This window comes from Vespa mandarinia, chromosome 11 (genome assembly GCF_050613455.1).
Source record: "Vespa mandarinia isolate Hongniang chromosome 11, ASM5061345v1, whole genome shotgun sequence".
NCBI lineage: Eukaryota > Metazoa > Arthropoda > Insecta > Hymenoptera > Vespidae > Vespa > Vespa mandarinia.
The window spans coordinates 6747501-6765483 of record NC_140820.1 but is presented as its reverse complement, the minus strand read 5'-3'; the positions used below and the strand labels follow the sequence as shown (position 1 = coordinate 6765483).

The window sequence follows — 17983 nt, the reverse complement described above, 5'->3', positions numbered from 1 at the left end:
TTATCACATTGTTGCTGTATATACGCAAAAAAAGATTTACCAATATGAATTCGTACTTTCTCGGATGACCTTGAACAAGAAAAAATGTCGTTTATTGTATTTATCGCGATATTATTATATTAAAAGAGATATTTGAAATAATTCTAATTAACTTTAATACATTTCGAATTCGAGAACTAAGACGATAGTGTCTTATTTATCTATAAAAAAAAATTATTCTTTAAACGTATCCAAAAATATATCGTAATCAAACTTTATCGAAGTTAATGAAAAAGAAAAACCTGAAGAAAAAATGAATATCATTAAATTCCTACTTTTACAAGCTACAAAATTCTATGATAATAAAAATATAGATCAATTAAAACAAAGAAATACCGATGGATGAAGTCTCGAAAAATAAAGCGAAAAAAAAAAAAAAAAAAAAAATTATATCTCAATAAAAATATCGTCCTCTTTAAATCAATCAATTAATATTTTTCTTTGACATTTCTTTCTTCCTATTTTTTTTTTTTTTTTTTTTTTTTTAATATAATCAAAACAACGATGTATTATAAACGAAGTGGCTATTATATTGTCAATGAAATTAGGTTAAGCATCCTGTATAATCAAAGATGGATAGTGCACGTTGCACGACGTACCATCTTCTCTCCTGAAACGCTGCAACCTATTTGGCCTATTTAGTCACGACAAGACGTTAACTCAATGCGACGTTTCAAACGTCACGTCCGTCGATCGGACGTAGCGCAACAGCACCAACCACGAATGGCCTACCACTAAAATTGTACGTGACGGATAGACAACTCGATTCTCGCTACAAGGCAATACGCATACGTGCAAGAAATTACTCTACTACGGATAATAATTTTCATTTTCGTTCAAGTATCTATCTATTTCATTCATGGATTAACGATTTTCGAAAATATATCAGAACGATCAAATTAAGTTACATAAAATTTTTCAATAACATTTCTTTTTTTCTCTTTCTTTAAATTGATAAATTTAATTAATAATTAAATTAATTACATTCCTCGAAATCATAAGTTTATTTTTTGTATTCCTTTCTTTTCCTTTTATTTGCTATACTACGAATTACTAATACTAATTTTGGAGTCGAGTATTCATCCAAGCCATGCATGAATTAACGACTTTCGAAATATGATCAAATTAAATGTTATGAAATTTTTTTTCTCTTACTTTAAATTCTTCTTTCTTCTTCTATTTTTTTCTTTTCTTTTTTTTATGATTATTTCTATTCGCTATACTAGGAATATTAATTTTAATTCTCAATTAAGTATCCATCTATGCAATGGATGAATCAACAATTTTCGAAATATGTTAGAAGGACTAAATTAAATGTTATGAAATTTTTCAACAAATTACTTTTTCTCTTTTTTTAAATTGATAAATTTAATTAATAATTAAATTAATTAAATTCCTTGATAAGTTTGTTCTTTTTCTTTTTTCTTTTATTACTTCTATTTGTTATACTAATTGTTGATTAAGTTAATATCTATTTAATGCTAATGTATAGATCAACGACTTTCAAAATATGTCAGAAAGATCAAATTAAATGACATGAAAATTATCAGCAAATCTTCTTTCTTTAAACTGACAAATATGATTAATAATGAATTAAATTAAATTAATCGATATCACATACGTTTAGCATATTCTTTCTACAATTGTATTTCTTCTATTGTTGAAATTAATCAATGACGTAAGCCAGGGAAAATAGCAACAATACGATTGGTCGAACAAATACGCGAAAGAGAAACTTTGATTTGCTATTAGTAATTCTGAACTTCTACATTAGGAAAATAATATTAACAAGTGCCATGGGGTGATGCTGACTATACGAACTTGTTTCTAACTATCTTTTGTTTACACTATAGCGAACATAATATAATAATTTTGTTGGCAGAGAAAGAGAAAGAGAACTAGAAAGAGAAAGAGAAAGAGAAAGAGAAAGAGAAAGAGAAAGAGAAAGAGAAAGAGAAAGAGAAAGAGAAAGAGAAAAAGAATGAGAGAAAGAGATAATAGAAACAATTTTCAAATGTAAAACTAAGAAGATAAATTCAAAAGCGGAACAGTCATGAGCAACACCAGTTGTATTTCTGAAATAAACTTCGAATTTTCCATCTCGTTTCTCCTTCTAGTTTCTATTTTCTGTATTCTCTCTTCTTCATATTTGATTCGTTTATACTCGAAAGTTCGTCCATATTTCTTCCGTCTATACGTAAGGAAAAGTTTCGTTATTAGTTTTAAAGTCGACTGAAAAGATAAATATCACTAGTAAATTAGTTATTATTGGGATATGTAAAACGTGTGTATATGTAACAAAAAAAAAGATCAAAAGAAAAAGATTAAAACAATAATTAATATTATATATATATACATATAAATATAAATAAATAAATATATATATATAAATATAAAATATATAATAAATATATAAAAAAATATAAATATATATGTATATAAATATAAAAATATATATATATATAAAAATAATAATAAAAATAATAATAATAAGAAGAAAAAGAACAAAAAGGAAAACAAGATCTAATTCAAGTTATATTAAAAAAATTACAAAAATTTATGAGTTTGATGTCGACGGAGCTATTTACTTCCATTGGATAAATCGATTAATAATTTACATGCATGAACAATGAATACTACACCACTGTCTCAGGATTCCAATAAAACGTCGAGAGTTCTTTAACGAATTATCTATTGATCGGCATGCATATTTCTTTGTAATATTTACTTCATCTTTTTCTTTTTTATTTTTTTCTTTAATTATTATTATTATTATTATTATTATTATTATTATTATTATTATTATTATTATTATTATTATTATTCTTATTAACCCCCTATAAACTTCGAAAATGTATAATAAACTTCGTATATGTATTAAAAAATAATTTTATAGCAATAAAATGAAATAAGATTTAAAATATATTTTTATAATATATTTTAATATTTTATATAAAAATATATTTTTAATAATATTTAAAAAATATATATATATATACATATATATATTGATTATGCAAGAGGTTATATGACGTCGTTACAAAGGATTAACATAAAATTAATTTTTCTATTAATTCTAAATATTTTCAAGCAATTCGTAGAATAACTTTTTTAAAATAGATTTTCTATTTGTTTTTTTTTTTTTCTTCTAATTGTTAGACATCGCATATAAGTCTTACCTTTGAAGGTTTGATAGAATTGTGAGAGATAGGTTAGAATCGATAATCGATCAGGCACGGAACAGGAAGCCATGTCTTCGGCATCCAAAAGAGCGGGTATTCCTAAATGCTGCTCGGCGATTCTGAATGCCAGCTCGTTGTTCCCATAGACGTCGTCCTTGTTAAGGCTGTTGAAATCGCTGCGAAATAAAGACGAAAGGTTAAGAAAAAAGAAAAAAAAAAGAGAGGAAAAAAAGAAAAAAAAAAAGAAAAAAAGAAAAGGAGATTGAGATCAAGGTTAAATTCATTAACAACGTTAACGCCGTCGACGTCGCTGTCGTCGTGCAAATGAGTTTTTCACGGAGCCTTCAATAAGCATTTTTTCACAACGTTCAATTATTATTATTATTATTATTTATTATTATTATTATTTTTTTTATTATTATTTATTATTATTATTAACATTTCATATATTATCTAAGATTGTTATTAAATAATATTATTAAATATTATTACAAACTCACTTTTTATTGATTTTTAGTGATCATAATATTATTAATATAAAAATATTATTATTATTATTATTATTATTATTATTATTATTATTATTATTATTATCATCATCTAGAATATTATTATAAATATTGTTATTAATTAATATTATCATAAATTCGTTTTTCTTTTTTTATTAATGATATTATTATCATTATTACTATTAATATTAATATTATTATACTCACCTCATATATTATATTATTATAATTATTGTTAATATATATTATCTTTCTTTCTTATTGATAACTACATTACAACATTATTATCATAAAAGAATATATCATCAAAAAATTTTCCTTGATCGACAATGTTTTAAAACGACGTTCCTTTCTTTTTTTTTTTTTTTTTTTTAATCAAAAATATACCTCCACAAGCAATCGTACCAAAGTAATAATAACTACAAGGTTCGACCAAATGCTAATCTTAGTTGACATTGTCAACAAAAAAATCGACTAATATTCGAACGTAATATCGGCATGGAGTAGTGTGAAAATCGTTAATAAAAGGAGATTAAATGGAAACGTTATATCAACGCGAAATGACATTTTATCGGTTTCAGGATTTTCCGAGAAAACGTGCATATTTTATCGTGAAGAAAAAGAAGCAGGAAAAGAAGAAAAGAAGAAAAAAAGAAAAAGGAGTGTGTTGTGTGTGTATGTAAGAGAGAGAAAGAGAGAGAAAGAAAGAGAGAGAAAGACAGAGAGAGAGAGAGAGAGAGAGAGAGAGAAAAACGATAACATTATTCTTCGATTTACTTTCTACGTAACTACTACCGCAAAAAGAAACTGCTCGGACAAGGGCTATAATAAAAAAAAAACGAGCCTTAGCATTACTGAAAGATGCATAGAAATCAATGCGGTAGTAGCTTGTTCGTAGAATCATATCGATCGGTCTCTCTCTCTCTCTCTCTCTCTCTCTCTCTCTCTCATGTAGGGGCGAGGTTCGAGATTCCACAAAGCGACGAATATATGATTTGTCAAATTCGTGGATGGAATTTGAAGAACACGAGTGGAGATATCGATTATTGATTTACTGTGCTACCGAAGTGTTGAAAAATGAGGTTTGATAAAATTAGAATTCGACGTTCCGAATACGTTAATCGATAATTAATTAATGATTTAATTAAAAGGTTCGAAATAACAAATATTAAAAAAGAAAAAGTATAAAATTTAAATTAAGTTAAATTAAATTAAAAAAGGAAAAAAGGCTAAACGTAGATGAATTCGTACGTATAACCAAATCTATTTTTCTTTCTATTTTCTTTTCTTTTGTCTTTGCTATTCACATAACTAAAAAACGTTTCTATTTTAAGTAAATCGATATATGTATGTATGCATGTAAGTATGTATGTATGTATGTATGCATGTAAGTATGTATGTATGTATGTATGCATGCATGTAAGTATGTGTGTATGCATGCATGCATGTAAGTATGTATGTATGTATGTATGTATGCATGTAAGTATGTATGCATGCATGTATGCATGTAAACATGTATGTATGTATGTATACATGCGTTACCGGTGGCTTATTACTCGCCCATTCCGAGCAACGAGCATGAAATTCTAGGTCGAAAGTCGTCAGGACATTCGACATTGGCACTTGACCTCACTTCTACACTACACGGTCGCATCTTCCTATCAAAAATTTTTCCGACCGTTTTTATGATCCTTCTAAACCCTTTCCCCCTCTTACCCCACCTACACCACCAAATCATCCCTTTTTCTACTACTCCATATGGAAACGATGAAAACGCAGAGAGATCGACGATTACGCTCGAATTCCGACGCAAAGCGTGTACTTGTCATACTGAAACTGCTTTCCGACGATATTGAAACTAAAGCTGACCTTTCGAGAATCACAAAATGTTGGCCATATTATTTATTTTTTATAAAGTACCTAATCTTATTTTTTTTCTCTCCTTTTTCTTTATTGCTATAATACTCGTTATATGAACCGTTTATCCTGAAAGCGGTCTAAGTCCATTTTTCAAGAGAAAAAAAAAAGAAAAGAGATTAAGTTAAAGTTTATAATAATAACAATTTTAGGTGATATTTTCGTTTTTAAACAATTTACAGACAAAAGAAAAAAGAATGGATTTTAACCATTTTCAAAATAAACGGCTCATATATTATAAATAATATGTATATACAGGACGTCTGTATATATGTATATGAAATATAAAAAATAATGATAATAATGTATTATACATAAATATATATAAAACAATGAGATATAAATATACTAAGTGAGTCAAGAAATAATTCTGTAATTTTTAGTCTTATTAATATTCATTTTTATATAATTTTGCAATAATAATATTTTTTTTATTTGTAAATAATAATTTTTTTAATTGTAAATAATATTTTATATATTTGTATACTTCATTAGAAAATATTAAAGAAATAATATCGATAATATTATATATATATATATATATATATATATATATATGCTTTATTTTTTAAACGATAAGTCATATATGTACATTACAAGGTTTACTTAATCTAATCACTAATTATATAAAATTATATATTTATATAAAAGCAAGCAATCGACTATTTCTTATCTTTTGTATAATTCCATTAACATAACGACTAATACATACTATTCCATCTTTTTTATTATGAAAAAAAAAATCATAACATTTTATTATTATTTACTATTATATTATTTTGTTTATATACTATTATATTTTTATTAATAATTATTAAATATCATTATAAAGTTTATTATGGTTTATATTAACTTATAAATATTATTATTTCCTTTCTTTATGTATATATACATATATATATATATATATATATATATATATATATATATATATATATATATATATATACAGAATATAAAATATGCGAATTTAACAAATAAAAAATGTATTCTATATATTATAATATTTAAAAGTACAACAAATATCATTTGATCAATTAATTGATTAATTATCAATCGAATCATTCACAATGAACACCAACTTTCTACGAAGAATAATCCCCGCTTTTTTCCTTTTCTTCTTTTTATTTTCTAATATAAAAACTCACTAGATTCTTAATCATATTTCCGTACAAAGGAAATAAGAAAGAAAGAAAGAAGGAAAGAAAGAAAGGAAAAGAAAAAAAGAAAGAAAAAAGAAAAGATAAGAAAAGGGAAAAAAAATGTAAAGAATACAAAAGGCTAAGCTTCAAATCAGGAACATCTCGAAGGATATCGCATTCAAGTAGCGTACGTGGGACCGGTGAATGGCTTTGAAGAAGAGACGATGGAGACGAGTAATTTCTCTGATATAGAGACACATACAGAGAAACTCGACTTACGTAGTATATCATTTATATATACACGCATGTATCTGTTATACGTGTGTCTTTACATGTGTGCGTGTGTGTGTGTGTGTATTTATATGTAATACGTATGTGTGGGTAGCAAGCATAACCGGCTCTTCGACTCTTGGCAATCGACCCGAACGTGCTTGTCTGGGACGAAAGACGAAAGACGATGACTCAGAGGTCCAGCAGACCGGTGCCGCCACACCCACCCCTACCCCCTCCGTCCCACACTCCATCCTGTCCGCCCCCAACCAGCCCTGTCTTTCTATCGTTTTTCTTGTCGTTTATTGCTCGAGCAAAAAGCTCTTTTCTCTCTCCCTCTCTCTTTCTCTCTCTCTCTCTCTCTCTCTCTCTCTCTCTCTCTCCCTCTCTCTCCCTTCCTCTCTGTCTCTCTTTCTCCGATCGCCATTTTTCTTTTCAACTCTCCAATATTAAGTATAAACGATAACGTTAATTTCATTTAATATAATCATTTTATTTTTTCAATAAAATATTTTAATTTTAAAACAATTTTAATCGTTGCTTCTTTTTATATTTTTCTTCTCTTTTCTTCCTTTTTTTCGTATGAGTTTGTCTTTATATAATGTGTCTTGTATAATGAATTTTTATAATTGTTATTTATCGGATCGATATTTGTAAATATTTTATAGGTAATATAACAATATAGGTAATAAGTAGATAATATAAACTGGTAAGTATTATACTGATTAATACAAACGGATGGTCAATATATATATATATATGTATGTATATATGTATATATATAAGAATTTTCTATATAAATATATAATATATATAAAAGAAAAAAAAATCTTCAAACGCCAACCAAACACGGAGTTTTACTTGATCAATTATATTACATACTGATGTATTATTATAAATATTAAATAAAATAACTATTCTGAGAATTTATTGAACAATATACTGAACATTTATTTAACGAAAGTACTCACTTATTAATTAATAAAAATAATATTGATAAAATAAATGAAAGTCAAAATTTTTTTTTATTGTCAAGATATTGAAATTAAATATAAGAAAAAAAAATCTTTTCGTTCGTACGAATTTCGCACGTGTATTTTTTTACCTTTTTCTTTTTTTTTCCTTTTTTCTTGATTCTTTTTTTTTTTTTGTAATCTTAACCACCAAGGACAAGGATAAATTCGAAAGTGAGATCGTACCGAGCGATAAAGACATCAGAAATGATACATCGAGAACCAACTCCTCGGCAAAAGGGATTCAGGAAGAAAGAGAATCATCGCGTGAGAATTTCTTCGACGAACGAGTCTTCCAGGTGAAAGTGAAACACTGAACAGGTGTGTTCCCTTCTGGCCAATCGAAAATGCCATCATAAAAAGCCTGGAACCTTCCTTTTGAGAGATGAAATTTAAAGGTTACATTGGGGATTGCCGAAACAAATTGGATAGATACGTAATACGTTTATGATATATATTTGTTTAAAATAAAAAATAAAAAAAAGAAATAAGAAAAGAAAAAAATAAAAAGAATGTGTTTTTTCATTCTTTTCATTCAAAAGAATGAATGAAATTTTCTTTTTTGTAAAAAAAAAAAAAAAAAAAAAAAAAAAAAAAAAAAACTTATCGGTAATTCGACAAAATTCAAACGTTTCAATTTATTTGCAATCCCTCGCACACTCTTTTTATTTTATTTGTATCTTTTTCTTTTTATTAATAATAAAAAACATAAGTCTCTAATATAATTAGTCTTAATAAGTCTCTAATACACTTTATTAAGGTTAAGAAATATTGTCCAAAAAAAAGAAAGAAAAAAAAAACAAACAAAAAAAGAAAAAGAAAAAGATAATAATCCGAGAACAATGGAATCTAGCGATATGAATTTTCTTGTTGTTCTCCAATAAAAGGCCATTAATCAACCAGCAAAGGAAAAAAATAGAAAAAAAATGAAAAGAAAAAAGCAAAAAAAAAGGAAAAAGGAAAATAAAAAAGATCCGAGAGATTTCGTGAGCGTGCTCGCGCATGCATACATACAATACATACATCGTAGAGCGTAGTTTGCTTCTCTTGATCATTGAGGGGTGCACGGCTCCTCTCATCATGCTCTGTTTCCCGATCGATTACAAAAAAGCGGAATGAGGTTTACCAGGGTGAAAAATGATACCGATAAATTTCCCCCTATTTTTTTTTATTATTTTTGTATTTATTTATTTACTTTTTTTTCTTTCTTTTTTTTTCGAAAAAATCCTCAATGACAACCTCACAACCTTCGCCAAACGTATCTCACGAATAATTTTCATTCGAAATTATTCACCATAAATTCTACGTCATCATTTTACGAAAAAATGGCCTTTGATATTTATTTCGGTCGGTTTTTTATTTTTTATTTTATTAATCATTGGTAAATATTTCGCAAAACAAATGATCAGTGTATATAAATAATTAATTCTTAGGACAGTGTTTACGTCGTTTATTATATTAAACGTTTTTCAATATAAATCATAATTTATTTAAAATAACAAAAGAAAAATATTTAAAATAATACTGATCTAATAATAAATAGCAACCCTCGTCATAAAGTATATACACGGACGATTTATATATGACGATAAACAATATACGGGGTGTTTTTTTTTTTTAATTGAGGCACTTAATTTATTCTTTAAAATAATGCTTTTTTCAAAGTTCAAGAAAAAGGGAATGAGAGGGTGATGAGAGCAAACATAGTAGAATTTCTGATTCGGTAGACGTTTCCGAGGTTATTTCAATGTCGAACTTTTTTTTTTCCTTTTCTTTTTAATTCAAAACCTACAATTTTTCTAACGGTATCTTATTTCACACACACAAACACATACGCGTGCGTGCGCGCACACAAAAGAAGCATGTAAAATCATTTTCGTTGCACATACATTATACCGAGTGTCTTATTTAAAACTGTATAACTAAATATCTTCGATCCTATTTAGTTTCGTAAAAAAACGTTTCGAAGTTCTTTCAAACGGAGAAAATTTAATATGTATTACAGCCATTATATGAAAGCCATTTTAGAAGGCGTTTGTTGTTAAAATACGTAATCAATTTTGAGAATGGAAATCGATATTTTAAGGACAAAGAAAAGTTCTACAATCGATACGAATCACGAACTAGCACTTACGATGTAAATTTTCATCGATATCTCAATCGAGTTATGGAAGCATTGAAATTCAAAGTTTAGTTACGTATCATTTGCAAGATAAACAATATATTAAGTATTAAATAAATTACTTCTCTATATCACGATTTGTAATAAACAATCGTCAAATTATGGAATATTTTGAAGTCGGTTACGTCGAATAGGATCACTGACCTTCAACTTGTCAAAATATACGACCACTTAATTTGTAAACAATGTATTTGTATAAAATGAAGTATGAATCTGTTAGTCGTTCATTAAGATTCCGTTAAGACGATTTTGATTGCAAATTATTGTTACAATGTAAATATGCAAAAAGAAAGAAACAAAAAAAGAAAAAAAAAAGGAAAAGAAAAAAAGAAAAAAAAAAAAGAGAAAAGAAAATTTTACTAAAATTTCATACACTTCGTAGCTAAACTCAGAGCGGTAGAAAATTTTCTTAATAAACATTTCTTGTAACTTCAGTCAATCGCGAAATATTTTTTCGAATATTTACAGATAGACATATATAATACTGTACTGTGTGTATGTATGTGTTCGCGCGCGCGCGTGTGTGTGTGTAATACTATACAATGACATACATTATGCAAAAAATATAAACATATGTTTTGTATATATTATATATTTTCTATAAATAATAATATTTATATTTCGTATAAGACATGTTATATATATATATATATATATATATATATATATTTATATTATATATACATATATATATATATATATACATATATAGTTATTATAAATATTATAGTTATATATATATATATATATTATTTTGCATTTTTTAATAGGCTATATGTGAATACAAACACAAACAAAAACATAAACATGAAAAAGTATGTTTTTAAGTGGATTACCTAGAACAGAATAGAGAGTCTTGTGAAAAGCACGATAATTAACGACGAATAGTCAGGGAGGAACGCACACGCGCGCGCGCGCGCGCGAGAGAGAGAGAGAGAGAGAGAGAGAGAGAGAGAGAGAGAGAGAGAGACAGAGACAGAAAGAGAGAGAGAATATAGATCGTTAGTCATGCGATCTAACGTTAGCGTGATCTAATGTAGCCCTCATGTAGTCAAAGGCGTAGTCCATAGTTCCGCGCCCTTCTATGTCATAGATTTATGTTACAGATTGCAATCATGGTATGTCAAACGCGTTCCCCACCTCTTCCCCGCTCCACCCATTTGATTTTCCAATCAGCAACCAAAAGGATTTTTTAAATCGTTTTTTTTTTTTAATTCTCGTCATGATGAGATACACACGCGATTGATCGATTTTATATTTTTTGAAATAAATAAATTCGATTCATCATATCGAATGATTTCTATTCTTTCGGAATTAAGCAGAACCCATTGAAATTCCGAAAAATCCGGGTTTAATACAAACAAAAAAAAAAAAAAAAGATTATTATATTTTATAAACATGACGCCAAAAAGAAACAACAGTGCCGGCACTCTGTCAGATTACGAAATAAATGTTTGAAAGGTAGTTCAAAAATTCCGAAAGAGTTCGTTCTCTCTCTCTCTCTCTCTCTCTTTTTGTTAATACCTTCGCGTACTTCATGAATAATTGAGGAGAAATAAATCTTTCTACGTTCGAGCTACCTAACCTTCTCCTACCCCCCCCCACCACCATTTTCCACATCCCTCCTTCTTTCATCGAAAAATATTATTCTCCCCATTTTTTGTCTTCCATTGATGGAGCTTCAAGGAATCTCAGAAAGAACAAACAAATCACTGGTCATGGAGAAGCAGAAAAAAAAAAAGAACAGAAAAGAAAATAATTTATTTCAACGAACAGAAAATTGAGACGTTGGACGTAAAATGGGACTGTAAAGAAAATGTAAAAATTTCTATGAAAATATCTGTTTTTTTCTTTTTTTTATATATATAAGTGTTTAACGTTTTCACTCTTATTGATCTATGTAATAATTTTATTTTTGCTATAAGATTACTTTGTTATTATAATAATTTGATTTATTTAATTTTTTAAGAGATTTTTTTTTTACAAGAGATAAGATCAAAGAAACCATTCAATGCTACTGTAGAAAAAACAAAGAAAAACTATTGCTATCGAAAATATTGTTATTAAAAAAATATGTTAATAAATCGAAAAATAAACAAAATCGCGTTACTATCATCTTTAACTTTTGTGTTTTTTTTTATTGAACACCAGCGATTACCTTGGAGAGTATTAAATATTATATTGATTAAAGAGGACAAAAAAGAAAATTAAAAAAAAAACCTACAATACAAGAAACAAAAATACAAGGGATAAAATAAAATTGATACTTTAAAATCACTGTCGTTTATCACGATCATATTATTCTTTTTTTATTTCGATTAATCTTCTTAAATCTTTCCAACGTTTTAGATCTTCTTCACATCGAAATAAATTATTTTCAAGTAATTTTTTCGTAACAACTTATAAATGGATAATATCTTTGCGTATAGACATAATTTAAGGTAAAAGGTTACTCCATAGGGAAAAAATGTCTCTTTTTCAATCGAACTTTTCAATTTTGATCAGGACAGAAAAACGACGAATGCACGTGCACGCAATACGAAGGATATCCGTTTGCTTTCTAACGATTAGATTCAGGAAATTGAAATTTCCTCGATAGAATTCTACCACCGCTTGAATTTACTCTGTATGCATACGTATATACGTGCATACGTTTGAAAGAGTGAGAGAGAGAGAGAGAGAGAGAGAGAGAGAGAGAGAGAGAGAGAGAGAGAGAGAGAGAGAGAGAGAGAGAGAGAGAGAGAGAGAGAGAGAGAGAGAGAGAGAGAGAGAGACGAATACTGAACGAAGACGAGTTGAGTTTAGTAATGGGAGTGGATTCGAAACGTTGAAAAAGAAGAAAAAAAGAAAAAAGAGGAAAAAGAAAAAATCTCTAGATCGTTTCAAACACGTTCATCCAGCTTCTAATCAATGCTCGATAGCCATATATATTTTTTATTTTTCTCCTTTTCCAATTTTTGTCTTATTTTGTTTTATATATTTCTCGACTATATATAATACGAACTATGAACTTTTCATTGGACTATGAACGCCTTGATAGATGTGTATTTGATAAATAGATAAACGTACAGGTGTTGTAAAGAAGAGACAAAAAAAAAAAAAAAAAAAAAAAAAAAAAAAAGAAAGAAAGAAGAAAAAAATTTTTTTTAAATAAAATAGAGAGAGAGAGAGAGAGAGAGAAAGAGAGAGAAGATAGTAAAATAAAGGAAATAAAAAAGGTAACTTACAAATAATAGAAGAAGTAGAGTTCGAATGTCATTGACCGGCGGCGCCCTAAAGTCGTCATGCTCTAGGCTGTATCGATCTGTCTCTATCTATATATACATATATATGTATGTATATGTATATATGTATGTATACGTATGTATATATATATATATATATATATATATATATATATGTATGTATATCTTTCTTTTCCTTTTTCTCTCTCTTTCTCTTTTTCTCTTATTTCATCATCCCCATAAGGAAGAATACAAGAATGATTGATAGACCATTATCATGATTTATTTATATTTATATTTCATGTGATAACCATAAGTGTATATCGAATTAGATAACAACTTCGAATAAGAATCGATTGTCTTTTTTAAAATCCTTTCGTCATAAATATCATTATATTCCAAGATATTATTCTAAACTTTTCCGTAATAGTAAAAACATGAAAAATGTATTTTGAGTTTCGAATTGTCATCTTGAATTTTCAATGAAATCAGAACGTCGATCGACATTTCCTGGAATAAATACTCTCTCTCTCTCTCTCCCCCCCTCCCCCCTCCGCTCCCCTCTCACCCTTACTCACTCACTCACTCACTCACTCACTCGATATTATCTTTTACATAAAAATAGAAGTGAATGATGCATAAGAAGATCATTGGAAAAATAGCCTTGGAAAACAAGCTTTAGGTCTGTTATCAAGTCGTAAAAGGTGATAGTGGTGGTAGTAGTGATGGTAGATATACATATGTTAGTTCGATAAAGGAAAGGTCGAAGCCGTTCTGCATTTTGCACATCATGCGCGGTTGCTGACTCGTCCGTCCTCCGTACGAAGAAGACAGTAGTCAGGGTCATCGTAACACAAACGTACGAGGTCAGCACAAAAATGATGAATCATCGTACTTACGTTCGACTCGATGTAATCCGTTTGGGCTTCGGATATTTGCGATCAACGACTTTACAACGAAGTTTATACCGATAAGGAATTATTTTATTTTCGTTACTGTGGTTTCTGATCCATTCCCACTCCTTACCCTACCCCTCTTTCCCCATTCCCCTCTCAACCAATTCATTTCTACAAATTTTGACAACCATCTTTTTATTCCTTCTTCATATATAGATTTATCAAATTATCGATAATTAATTAATAATAATAATTTTCATTTAATTATTATGAGTAATAAATTATTATTATTATTATTATTATTATTATTATTATTATTATTATTGGTTTTTTATCTGGCAATCAATCATGATTTCATTGTTAAAATTAATAGGACTTCGTTAATTATATTATACGATAAAATATTTTGTCAAAATAGCGTGTTTGTCATCATTTCTTTTTTCCTGTTTTTTTTTCTTTTCTTTTTTTAAGTAAGAACTCGATTAATAATAAATATAATAGAATTAAGTTCCGTTAATTGTTGTAATAAGTTATTCGGCGATATTTATTAGTGACAATCTATCAGAATTTTATTATACATTCTAAGTAATTCGCGTCAATTATATCACGTATTCATATACTATATCAAAATGGCGTCTAAATCATATCGTTTTTTACTCTTTTTTTCTTTTTTAAATCACAAGTCGATCAATAACGAATACGACAGAACTAATATCTAGTTAATTGTTGTAATAAATGATCAATTAATATTTTCAATTGACAATAGATCATAATTTTTATTATATATTAATTATTATTATAAGTAATTCAATGTTATTATTATAATTAATTGAATAAATTTGTAAAATTATATTATCTATTCTTTATCAAAGTGGCATCCACTAAATCATATCGTTTTTACTTTTTATTTATTTATATTTTTTTTCTTGAATAATAAAACCATCAATAACAAATATAACAAAATTAGTTATTAATTAATTGTTGTAATAAAAAATTCATTAAATAATTATATCAGACCGCATTCGTTCATTATGCATTCATATTTTTCATCAAAATGACGTTTTACCTTCCTTTAACTTTTTTTTTTTTTTTTTTTTAAGCAAAATCTCGAAATTATGTTTACGATAAAAATCAGACGGCAGAAAGAAATTTTGCTGGAGATACGAGAATGTTATATTTTCATGAATGTGAGTACTCACATGAGGTCGGGACGAAAGTGATGAATCATGGCGCAAAATGCGAGCCCATCTCGCCACGAGGTGGTCATGTTCTGTACGTTTACACCCGGATAACCCTCGGTTATTCGTCTGCACCAGAGCTCGAGAGCTTTCGTACCACGTTTTTCGCTCATTTTGACTTCCTCCTTCAATGCTTTTCCTAAGTGATTTCTTCTAGAAACACGCTGTGTCACGTGCGTTCTCACAGATAAGTTCTCGTTGTGATAAAAACGAAAAATTGATAAAATATCTTCTTAATATATATTCTTTTTCTTCTTCTTTCCTTCGTCAATCTTTGTCCAGTATAATTTGTTAAAATCTGAAAAGAAAAGAAAAAAACATTTAAAAACAAACAAAGAAAGATAAGAAGAAGGTATATTAAATCGATAACGTTGATCGATGAATATTTAACAATTATCTACAAATATTTAAAAATTATAAAACTATTATCGAATCTACATAAAAATGACGGATTTCAGATTTTCTATTTCATAATGATTATAATCATAATTATTACAAATACTAACAAATATAAGTTTGTTTTTTCCTTCCCGAAAAAATCAAATCTACGTATATGATAAAAATAGAAGCCCCATAGTTAGCTTCAATGTTAAAATGAAAAAAAGAAAGAAAAAAAAGAAAAAAAGAAAAAAAAAAAATTTTTAAATCTTAATTTTTTAATCATCTTATTCTAAGTAACTCTTTTCTTTGATAAAAACAAGTATAATAAAAGCATATTAGACTACATAAAAATTATATTATCGTATTAATATATTATTGCATGCAGAGTATTGTATTAATGTATTATTGCGTGGAGAGGATGGACGGTGAACATTTTGAATATGTAATAAAATAAAAATTATTTTTAAAACTTTTAATTTACATTTTATTGTACTTTAAACTTTAAAACACATTTTTCTAGGAATTATTGACTCGAAAAAAAAAAAAAAAGACAAAAAAGCAGTATTGTAAAGATAATTAAAAGACCTTTCAAATGATTTTTGACTTCTATTTTCATTAAAAATTTTTCAAAGCTGAATTTATAAGGACCTATCGCCCTCAAAAACAAAACTGATCTATCCTAACGTTTTTCAAAAATAGCACTATAATCCGATTGGACATTTCTCGTTGAGAACACTCTGTATATACATATTATATGTATACGCAAACGCGTGTAGCAATATCATTATCCGCTTCCTGTCATTATGTCGTTAATATCGTGCTGTTGATTAGTTAGCCTTATTACGATATTTGATTTAACAAATAACATTGAGACTATGTATTAGTTTCTTTCTTTTTGTTTTTTTTTTCTTTTTTTTTTTCAAAAATTAATTTTATTAGTTCAGAAATCCAAATTTTTCCACAACCAGGACACGATACCGTATACATAATCACATGTTCTATAAATAAAATCATCACGTACATCATTTAACGTACTTGTGTACATAATGTATTGCGATTATTTTCTACTTTTTCAAATTCTTCAAAAAGATGTTTTAAAAGTTGTCTCTCTGAAAACTGAATACTCGTACACAAAGACTATATCCTACATTTTCGAATTATTTTTTCACGAGGTATCATTTCTGACTTTATTGTATCATTGTTACTAGAACACTCTGTATATGTGTATATATATATATATATATACATACATACATGTACATATAGCAGTTTTGTATGAAAGTATTGCTTCGCGTTAATTCATTTATATTACGATTGCAAATCATGTCGTTAGTTAGATCGAATAAAAAAGAAAAAGGAAAAAAAAGAAAAAAAAAAAAAAAAAGAAGAAAAAAGAAAACGAAAAAAGAGTTGTCTAAGACGTTTTGTCGAACGTGAAAGTAGGAGCACAACTTGTGTCGTGTAAAATATGTAACGGCTCAAGCGTGAAGCGTGCAATTGGTACTTGGTCGCTATCATTGCTCGTAATATCGTTTCGTAGAGAGAAAGAGAGAAAGAGAGAAAGAGAGAAAGAGAGAAAGAGAAAGAGAAAGAAAGAAATAGGAGTAAAATCATTTCTCGAAGTTCTAGTTTTGAGATAAGTCAGATAAGAAAGAGAGCGATTGGACAACATGTTTGTATATACGATCGATCGATCGATCGATCGATCCACACACGACACGTCAATATAATGTTCGCCATTTCTTTCGCTTTCATTCTTCAAACGAGTTACTTTTATAATCCTAATTCATTTCAAGTATATAGAAATACGTCTTTCTTGCTTGGCTAGTAACAATCGTTCTGATACATCGAACATTAAAATATTTCGTTAATTTACGATCGACATAAGAATTCATGACGAATTAGATTTTCTGAAAGATTTTAATCGTGTCTTGTCTCACATGTTGATTTTGTCTTTTTTTTTCGTCTTTTTTCTTTTATTTATTAATAG

The 17983-nt window shown here is 27.7% G+C and overlaps 1 protein-coding gene across 4 annotated transcripts in view; it reads right to left on the bottom strand.

Moving 5' to 3' along the window:
* Nucleotides 1-17983, bottom strand: part of MICAL-like (protein) — a 61981-nt gene that overhangs the window by 16635 nt on the left and 27363 nt on the right. For all 4 annotated transcript variants that reach the window (XM_085660307.1, XM_085660308.1, XM_085660309.1 and 1 more), the window contains 2 exons: nucleotides 15574-15910; nucleotides 3219-3397 (listed from right to left, as the gene is read on the bottom strand). In XM_085660307.1, the coding sequence (XP_085516433.1) occupies nucleotides 3219-3397; nucleotides 15574-15725 (331 nt within the window). In that variant the 5' untranslated portion in view covers nucleotides 15726-15910. The remainder of the gene's footprint in view (nucleotides 1-3218; nucleotides 3398-15573; nucleotides 15911-17983) is intronic.